The sequence below is a fragment of the Dicentrarchus labrax genome, unplaced genomic scaffold (assembly GCF_905237075.1).
Source record: "Dicentrarchus labrax unplaced genomic scaffold, dlabrax2021, whole genome shotgun sequence".
Classification (NCBI taxonomy): Eukaryota; Metazoa; Chordata; class Actinopteri; family Moronidae; genus Dicentrarchus; species Dicentrarchus labrax.
In genome coordinates, this window is record NW_026136701.1 from 22,765,133 (window position 1) to 22,775,907 (window position 10,775).

Here is a 10,775-nt window from a genome sequence, read left to right on the forward strand (position 1 = left end):
GAAGCATATCAGCGTGGGGTTCCTGACATGAAAAAGAGCTTCTGAACCAAACATCTGTAGGAGGCTGCACAGCATGTCGTATGCTTGCTGTGTTCCTGCATGGATCTGTCTGATCTCTACACGATATTTCACACGTGTCTGCTTCCCTGAGTGCTGTGATGGGAGGTGTGACTGCTGCTGTACAGTTGAGGAAGTCAGCAGCTATGGATTTAAGCAGATAACTTCCCCTCAGGGCTATGGCCTTAAATCATAAAACCAATCAGAATTTCCTGTTGAGGGAATCCAAAGCCTGTTTGAGGACAAACATCTCTGAAATGGATTTGCGGGCAGCATTAGAGATATGTAATACATGCCTGCTGCATTTCTCTAAAATCAGATATCATTTCTGTGGATCGGATGCTCCAGAGCAGTCAAATGTGATGTTAGAGGCCAGAGAACAGCAGGGGGAAGAGTCAAAATGTTGCAAGAATCCATTATCGAGGTTTAACCCAGACCAGATGTCAGAGATCTCATCAGATTCATTTCTAAGTGAAATTCTGTTGCTTTTGTGAGAATCCACGTAGTAAAATGGACTTTGTTCTTTGCTTCAATGCGATTTTTGGTTCTAATTCTCCTTTTGAAATTGCTGTGTGATGTTTGTCTGCTACATTTTTTATGTTTTATGCATCACAAAAGAGAGTGGTGGGTTAAAACACACAGGAACAATACTCATGTTCAAATATGCAGAAGTCTAACATTTCGCTCACTGAGCTTCAGTGTGTGTGTGTGTGTGTGTGTGTGTGTGTGTGTGTGTGTGTGTGTGTGTGTGAGAGAGTACAGCAGAGATCTCTGTCTGTAAACCTATTAGATGTTGCTATCAGAAGGTTGTCATGTTGGTTCCTTTCCTCTCTGCCTCATTGAGACAGCAAACAAACAGGGAGTGGACAATATAACAGGAAAAGTTCTGGATGTGACAGTTCTTTGTGCATATGATGAGGATGATGGTCATACTCTTTAGTGACTCTCATCAACACTTTCAGTCAGTGTGAAGCTCTATCTTAAATATAGCTCAGTTATACTCCGTTATACTCAACATACAAAGATAGAAATGGTATATCAGACATAATGTAACACACAAAAACTATATTTACTGTGGAAAATGAGCAATAAAGGTACCAAATACAGTATCTTAGTTTCCCCAGAAGCAGTGGCAGAGTCTTTCAGGGGCCAAAATTAAATTGGCATCTTTGCAGGGTTGGAGTTACATCCATCCCCCATGAAGGTCAAACCAGAGACATCAGTAGGGTTGGGGTCTCCTTAATCAAATCTAAATCCTTCCAAACTCCATAAAAACACAAAAGTAAGAAAAATTACTTTAAAACTAAAGCCCAGGTTTCACCAGATGTCTTATTTGCCATTTATTTAAACTACTCATCAAATGTTTTTACATTGATCATTGATAAAATAAGTATTACATAATTTCAAATACATTTTCAATATGTTTTGTTGGGTGACAACGCTGTATTTTCTAACTCTAGTGCTTCAGACAGACTAATACTGACCTACAATGAACTAAAAAGACAGAGGTTACAAAGATTACAAGAAGGCAAATTTAACTAATGTAAGATGTAAGATAAGGAGAAAAGCAAAGATGATCGCACAGGATTTCAGGAGGTAAGACAGTGATTCTCGTCACCATTAGGGGAATATTTTTCCCTTCTCTGCTGCACGTCGCTGCCCTTCTGTTTGACATTTCTATCTGTAGTTGTCACGCAGGCTGTTTGGTTTCTCAGCAGCTGAAGATTCAGAGCTGCTTCAGTCTAAATATTGTATAAAAGATCATCTGAGTGCAGAAACAGGGAGGACGCACATGAACTACACGGAGAACAAAACATCATTAAGGAGGGTTTTTCGAACGAGTGTTGGGTTTGTGGTTTAGAGTATAAACATTGGAAATGAGTCCCCACACACTACATTTGTTTCGGGTTTTGGGGCACTCAGCAGCTCTTGCGTCTGCAGCAGCAAACTGTTATGTGACATTCAGCTTGTTTACAGGATTCATCTGTGGGGACTGCCTGTTTGTGCTTTTTCTGTGTTGCAGTATGTTTCCCGCACTGTGTATTTCATATTTGTTCCATTTTCCACTGAATCATACCAATCCATCAAACACTTGACCTTAAAGGGTCAGTTTTACTCACTTACCATGCCATGCAGATTCAGTTTGGGTTTTCAGGTACTTCCACTTCAACACAGTGGAGGTAAATATAAGTTTCGAGCAGGGATGCTATCAGCATGTCATAATATCACAACTACGCTTCCCAAATTGATTCTGTGTTGATTTTTTAAAAGAAAAAATTGCATCAACACTTAATCATGTGGGAAAGTGTGAGATGTGTAAATAAATAAAGACCTATGTCAGTGAGATAAAAATGCCTCCAGTTACTCTTCATCTACGCTTCATGATGAACAGAAGTCCAGTCAGAGGAAATGACAGGTGCAAAACAAACTACAAACTACAACTTTACTCTTGTAGCCTATATTTCTGGAAGTGCAATTGAATATCTTGGACATTTCTGTGCAAAGCTAACTGGTATTGAAACAATCATACTCGCTAATTCCCCTCATATGTATTAAATCTAAAGTAATGAGTCTGTTTTGAAAATGTCAGGAGTAGAAGCAGAGAGTGAGGACTTTTTGTCCCATAATGCAATTTCCTTAGACTCTGCCTGCCTGGTAAATGCCCACAGATTTCAAACACCATGTAATGTGTAATGGTCGACACCTGTAACGCAGGCTTTATGTTAAAGCTTTCTCCAATCCCAACCCTATAATGTCATCACTTTGACCTCACCAGGGTTGTTTTTTCTGACTTTGGAGCTCCATTTAGAGCCTCAGAAGACATTATAATAACTGTTTTCAGAGGCTAAACAGTACTGCCTAAGATTAGTTAAGTTGCTCTTGGTGTGTACAGTTGGTGAGATGCCCCTTTAAACTTAATTTGAGACTAACTAAATCCACACATCTCACAGTTAACAGTTTTCAGAGGGAAAAGTTCTTTGATGATAACCTTCAGTGCAAAAAATATCTGTTATAATTTGGGTGAACTGACCCTTTAAATCAACATTCGTATAGCCACAGAGACAACTCCCTGCTGAGATGGTTTTCATCTGTTGTATCATGATCATTTAATGATGTTATCATATATGTTTCGGGCCTTTTTGTATGTGTGGGACAGCTGGTAAGAAATCTACCACTGAGCCATCAACGCTAAGGAGACGCCCTTTCATTCTGCTTTAATTTAACACTATTGCTTTGGCCAGAAATGGCATCAAGACCTCCCGGGTAGAAGGTGTGAACTTCCCCATTGAGCGATCAATGACATGTTGCGGTTGAAAGGACAGTTGTTATTATTCTTCTCAGATATGATTGAGGTTGAAAAGGTTATTGCATTTTCCAGTAATCAAACCTGGGCCTCCTGCGAGGAATGTGAGGTGCTGCTGAACACCAGGACAGAATTAATGGCACCCCTGGAGAACTGTAATCATTATTATTTCCACACCCATGTAGGTACATGGTGATGCCCATAATGAACCTGAATGGACCCCCCTGACCTTCACTGCATCATTTCTTGGTCTTTTAAACTGATGTTGCTTTTTATTGGTTTAACAGCAGATCAACTCTGGTATGTAAAGAAAACACACACACCATCAATAGTTAGACCTCTGCTCATCATCTTATTCATATTTCTGATGAAAGATTCATCCTAACAAGTGATGTACGAGCAGTTTTCACTCCCTCATTTCCAGTCATGATGCAGAGAGATGACGACAACCTGTGACGCTGGCGGGAAGTGGCCCCCGTGTTGACCGGAGATTTGCTTGGAAAATGTACAATTGATGATGAGGTTACTGAAGGTTTAATATATCAACACTGTACAGCAGCTCATTAACATTCAGAATGTAGATTGACTGCGTTGTGATGCGCTAATAACTGCTGATCTTTTCCCTGTAGCCTGCAGAGGAGCCTCCTTCTATTTACTGGACAGTTAGTTTCCCGATTTAGAGCAAATTAAAAGCAGTGGTTATCATCCATTAACCATTTTATGATCTTTCATCCTTGTGGCTTAACTCACAGTCAGCATTTTTCTTTTCTTTAAAAGAGGCAGTTTTCATTTGAAAAGTATTGTTGCCATAATTCTGAATACAGTACTTCATAGAAAGATTTCAAGGTTCACAAACCATCTAAACTCCATCATGGTGATGTCTTTTTCTTCCATCTGTAGTATTAGAAAGTGTTGTAGTGCCCAACTGAAAGTCGTGTGACATGGGGGTGTTTCAATGTCGTTATTAGAGAGTAGCGAAATGACAGTGAATGAGGAAAGAGATAGAGATGGGGAATGACATACAATAAACTGTTTTACTGTATTTAAGCAATGGTAGAAGAAGTATTTATACAATTTACTTCATTTATACCACAGTATGAAAAAATACTCCATTACATAAACGTCCTAAAGATACAGAGGTATCAGCACAGTAACAAAAGTAGAAGTTATAATGCAGAGCAGCTGTAATAGTGGATTATTATTATTACGGATATGTTAATATGTTAGCTGTAATGTACTATGTGTAACAGAGCTTTATTTCAACTGTATACATGTGGTAGTTTAATCTGTAACATTTATAAACTGATCATAGGTTTTTCATGTAAAATCTTATTTTGAAAAAGCTCCTAAATAATCCAAATGTAGTGAAGTGAGAAGTAGAATATTGTTTTCTGAAATGTAACGAAGTATAAATGGAAATACTTAAGTACAATGAGGTACTCGTACTTACTTACATTTTTGTTAAGTGGTGGAGATTATATACAATCACAATGATCAGTCACTCTGATGAACTTTAAATATCTGACACATATATGTGCATGAAAGTATTTGACAGAGAGATACTGGAGGAAACTGGAAATATTCTCACATGAAACAAATTAGTATTTGAATGAGTGCGCCAGCTGCTGCAAACTGAAACTTTATATGATTATCTTCAAAATGTCCTCCTGAAAGTGTTTTTATTTCATCAGTGCTTCTTTATTCTACTGTTCCAAACCCTCAGCTGCTGTCTTGTAAATACAAGTCATCCCACCTCTCTCTTTCTCTCTCTCTCTCTCTCTACTTTTAATCTACAGCTGCTACAATCTAATAAAGACAATAAAAGCAAAAAAAAAATTACATAAAATGTTGGCTAGTGTGTCTGTAGGGGACTATTTTCATCCGCATTTGGTGCTTTATAGTGGCAGCAGGATGGTGTATGTGGGATTGAGTCAAAATGAACGGTAATAATGTAATAAATAAGCAATATTAGGCTTTAGTTTACACAGACAATACTTGTTATAATTAATTAATTGATGGTTTTGGTCTTTTTATGGGATTTGGTCTTAATTAAACATAAAACATCTCCATCAGTAGCTTCTGAAACTGTATTATCATGCTGTTACCCGCGTTGGCCTGTAGAGGGCAGCATGCAGCCTCTCGTCCCACCGGAAAGAAGAACCAGCACATGTGACGTTTTACAGGAAGTAAATAAACCGCCTTCCCGCGCAGTTAAACGCATTCAAGAGGACCTTCACAGTCACCGATAATCAAACGAAATGGACGAGCTTTATTTGGATAACATCGACGAATATGTCAACGACCACGACAAGATAGTAAGTGTCCTCTTCACTGGTGATGTGTCCCCGTTTTACTAACGCCATTCTGGGTGAGATAATACCCACAACTAGCCCCGGTGTAAGTAGCCGTTGAACTGCGTTTAGAAAACTACATGTTTACTCTTTGCTTTCTCTCAGGGCAATGTATATATGTCTTATCGTTTGGCTTACAGCTATCTACGATTTGTTTGGGGCTTTTGGTTAATTCGGCTGTTGAATAATATAAAAAAATATCTCCTGAATTCAACATAATCTTCATGTTTGTAGTTGATTGATGAGCTTCAATAAGCGCTGTTAACCGCCAATAAGTTAGCTGCAGTTTGTTTGTGTTTGTGAGTAAAAGGTTGAGCTAAATACGATGTTACCTGTTCATCTTCATCTAGTTAAATGATGACGAACTTAAAGGCTAACTTTCACACAGACTGACAGGTTAACTAACTAGGTTCAAGACATTACCTGCCTTTGTTAAAAGACTCTGCTGTGGTCTCTTTCTCCTGGCTGCCTCATTCATGTGAAGAGCAAAGAAAAAAAAAAATGAATCTAAACACAAATGTTGTCCTTTCTGTTTGACAGGTGACCTACAAATGGCTGAGTCTCACTCTGGGAGTCCACGTAAACACAGCCAAACAGTGAGTGTCACTGCTCCTCTTCAGCCTATATCATGATGAAACTATGCTGGAAGCTCAATCAATACATCATCATACTGTCTGTTATACATTGAATAAGTCTCTGTATTGGTATTTAACAGAGCATTAATCTCTAATACCTGTTTTTTTTCTATCAAACCCTTTTTATAAATGTATTTAACAGATTGGGTAAACTTTCCTAAAAGCATCAGTGTAGAGTTACAAAAATATCTTGCAGCCGATGGCGTTGTGCAGTTGTCATGGAGATTATTTAATTGATGATGACTGTTTCCAAGGTGAAGAGACAACCTTTGGGTTCAATATCAGCGTTTAATTTTGTCGTAACTTGAAGCAGCTGTACAATAACTTAAAATATGGTCTAAAATGTCCAAATAATTATTGGAATCAAGAGAACAAGCTAATATAAAAAGATAAAAAAGTAAACAAGGCAAAGTATTCAGTGTCAACATCCAGTACTTGACAGTTTTCGATACCGCACAGATATAGACGCACAGAACAACACCCAGTTTTTACATCTACCTGAGAAAACAACAGTGTGCACTGACATGCTGTCAGTGTATAAATATAAAGGAGATTATGCAGTAATAGTAATAATAAAAAATAAAACCATTAATATATGTTTTTTTTGTCTTCAGGATGCTCTACCATTACTTGGATCACAAGAGGAAGGAAAGTTCGGCTCAGCTTCATGCCACCTACCTTGTGTCGGGGAAGTTTGAGGATAATGGCCAAACGGTGAGAAACGCATCATATTAACAAGACCTGGTTTGGTATAGTTTGCTTATTTCCGTACACACCGACTCTTTCTATTTTGTGTTGCTGATGTTGTGCTTTCTTTCAGGGTCACAAGGTGTCCGTTGTCAAAGAGGACCAGTTGGAAGGTGTGTAAATATGTTCACCTGCGTTTACTCTGTAATTGTTTTGGCTCGTTTTAACTAAACTAAACTCTGTGCTCATGTGTTCTCTAGTGTGATTGTTTGTTTAGTGAGATATCTGTCGTAGCAGAGGCAGAAGCATCCAACCTCTGCTGTTTTTTCTTTTGCAGATTTCAAATCCAAGATGAGCTTGATAGTCAGTGTCCACGTCTACAGCGTCCAGAAAGCGTTACTCAAAGACAGCGGCCCTCTGTACAGTGTCGACTACGATGCCGTGAAAGACAATCTCAAGAACTGCAGCAAGTGTGTTGATCATATTTTCCGTGTATCTCTACACACAGGTGAGGAAACGGGCTTCATGAGAGTGTTGAACTGTTCCTTCTGCTCTGTTTGCAGATACAGTGCGATCCGCTGTGCCAGCGCGGTGCCAATGTCGTCTCTGGAGCTGCAGCAGGCGAGAGAAATCCATCGAGCTCCCTCGCCCGAGCCTGTAAACAAAAAATCTGGCATGAATGGAGACGCTAACGTGGCTTCAAAACCGTCCACCAAGCCGCAGAAAGGCATCATGGGAATGTTTGCGAAGACTGCTTCTAAGAACCAGGGCAATGAAAAAGACATTAAGCAGGAGCAGAAGGAGGAATCACCTGTGGTATGTTTCTATCATTTGGTTTGATTAACTAACTTTAAAAGAAAGAAATAACTGATTGCTTGTTTTTTTTTTTTCCTATTTTAGGTCGATGCCCCAAAAAGCAAACCAGCTGCAAAGGCAAATCCAATGACGAACTTCTTTGGGAGTCAAACAGCAAGTGAGTGCTAACAGTGATTCGCAGCAAGTCTCAGTGCTTTGTGATAGTACTAGTACTAGTTTAAGCTACATTAACCAACCACCTTACGCCATCATCCCCCAAAACATGACCTGCGTTCATTTTCTGGCCTCAATACTCACTCAAACAGCTGTTTACCTAAAAACAGGCTCTAGTGTGAAGCCAACGTACCACAAGATTAACCCAATACAGGCAGTGAATGCATGAGATTGTCAGTGGTTTTCTGCATCCAGACAAATTCAGTGACTGACTGCATCCATTTAGGACTTATTTTACTACCAAAGCTGCAAAAACCTTGTCCAAGGTTGACACCATTTGCATTTTCAAGTTCAACCTACTGAATCCCTTTTGCTATAAACTATCATTTTGTATTTTTTCCATCCAATGTTTTCCTGTTATGCAGTTGCAGTTGCAGGGCATAATAAAAAATCACAAGGCACAAGGTGTGGACTACTAATGGAGGATGTTACAAGCAGCCTGCTGACTCATTCAGTCACTAATCTGTTCCAACTGAACACTCTTCCTCACTTATTTTTAGAGAAGCTGAACAAAGCTGAGAAGGAAGAGGAAACAGCTCCGTCATCGTCCTCAGCAGAGCCGCAACGTCAGAGTTCGCGACCTGAAGAAAAGCAAGAAGCTGCTGCAGTGGAGCCCATAAAAGACACCAAGAAAGACTCCAGGAGGTTTGTGTGTGTGGTTGTCAGTGCAACAGAAGACCTGGATTTTGTATTCATTGGCTATAAACGTGTTGAATTTAATGATTTATCATTAGAAATTAGGGAAATGGAAAAATCTTTTGGAATCTATGTTTATTATTAAGTTAATATGTCAATCATTTTCTCGATTAATCAATTCCTTGTTTGGTCCATAAAATATCAGAAAATGGTAAAAATGTAGATTACTGCCATGGAGGATTAAAGACAACAGAAAATATTCACATTAAGAAGCTGAAATCAGAAAATGTTGAAATTCTTTCTTTAAAAACTCAAAACATTTAATCGATAATCAAAATAGTTGGTGATTAACTTAATAGTTGACAAGTTACCAATTAATAAACTAATCATTGGAGCTCTGGTAAAAGTCTTCATTGAGTGATGGTGGAGTTGGTTCATCAAAGTCAAATATGGCTATAAATATATAAAAATAAAAGCCTCTTTCTCTTGAAGCAAAACCAAGCGAATCGTGGATTCTGACAGCGAGGAGGAGAAAATGGACAAGAAAAAGAGACGAAGGATTAAGAAGCCTGAACCAGACAGCAGCGATGAAGATGGTGAGCTTTATTACAAAAAATAGGCCTGACAACATTAGTTGACTACAGAGAATGAAGAAATAAATGTGTTTTTTTTTAGTGTAATGTAGTTGTTGGCTGCAGTTCAGAGACTCTTGTAAGAGTGATTATAGACAACTAATATTTGTTCACTTCTTCAGTCATTCCAGATTCTCCACAGCAGATGGAAACAAGAGAATCAACACCAAGCCCTAAGAAGGAGGTCGAGTCTGTTTCACATTCACATGTAAGTGTTCAGACCCGGTGATTCAATATTATATTTAATGCTCAGCTGAGTCCATTTATTCCTCTGTTAGACTTTTAATAGATGTCCTTCTTCAAAATAATTGAACATTCGGGTTCTTATGTGTTTTTCTTCTGCAGCAGGGGACGTCTGAAATGAGGACGAGGAAGAGGAGACGAGTCCTGAAAGCTCGTGTCTTTGTAGATGAAGATGGATCCATGGGTATGAAAAGCAGAGAGCTGATTGAAAACTTTTAATTTGTTAAATTTATACTGCATTTAATTCATTTTTCAAACCAAAAAAAAAAACCCAACATAAACATTGACACTGAATTTGTATATTTATTAATTACACCAGTATAACAATGTATCCAAATATTGACACTCATATGGCCAATAAACAATATATATATTATATATTACAATGAATAATCTTCATTATCAGTTAATTTTCCAGATAGTTAAAACAAGGTAATCAAGTATTAATTTCAGCTCTGATTCAAATGCATTATAATATTTGCGTCTGATTTGCACTTGTGCCTTCTTGCCTTGTATTTAAAGGTGCTTCTAATTGTGTATATAAATGTGATGTGACAAAATACTAACTATAATGCAGTTTAATACACCATCACTGCTTTATCTTTTTTTCCTCACAGTGACTGAGAAAGGCTATGAGAGTGAATCGTACTCTGAAACAGAAGAGGATGTTCAGGCCACCAAACAAGCTGCAAAAGATCCGTTCCCAGCTAAACAACCGGCGAGCAACAAACAGGACGAGAAGAAGAGTCAGAAGAAAACCTCTGCAAATGCAAATAAAGGAAGTAAACAAGCTTCCATTATGGGATTTTTCCCTAAGAAATGATGGAGGACGGCGTCAGGCACTTTGATTATTGGCTCTGAGGAACAACAAGCACTGCGGCAGACTTACTGTAACGATCTTTTGTCAAAACTGACTCTCCGCTAAAACATGACGTGGACTGTTGAGGAATGCAAATCACTTCTCAAAAGGATTTCAACTACATGGACATGTCCAGTTCAGGATGACAAACATTTTTTTTCCCATTATCTTTCCATTACCAGCTGTGAATACATGTCATACTCAATAAACATTAAAAACTGAAACTGAACATGTTTTTTTCCTCAAAGGGTGTGTTGAAGATGATGCATGTAGGAGTTGACAGTTTGAAAACAAATTGTAAGTGCTGTACAGAATCTAATTAGCTGATGATTAATTATATAA

The 10,775-nt window shown here is 38.3% G+C and overlaps 1 protein-coding gene across 1 annotated transcript; it reads left to right on the plus strand.

Annotated features, from left to right (window-relative positions):
• The first annotated feature begins 5,541 nt into the window (after window positions 1-5,541).
• pold3 (polymerase (DNA-directed), delta 3, accessory subunit) lies at window positions 5,542-10,657 on the plus strand. Its single transcript, XM_051411001.1, has 12 exons — window positions 5,542-5,676; window positions 6,253-6,308; window positions 6,962-7,061; window positions 7,168-7,207; window positions 7,372-7,504; window positions 7,598-7,850; window positions 7,935-8,007; window positions 8,564-8,708; window positions 9,192-9,295; window positions 9,454-9,539; window positions 9,677-9,758; window positions 10,192-10,657. The coding sequence occupies exons 1-12, from the start codon at window positions 5,620-5,622 to the stop codon at window positions 10,395-10,397; spliced, it is 1,335 nt and encodes a 444-aa protein (XP_051266961.1). The 5' UTR covers window positions 5,542-5,619; the 3' UTR covers window positions 10,398-10,657.
• The last annotated feature ends 118 nt before the right edge of the window (window positions 10,658-10,775 follow it).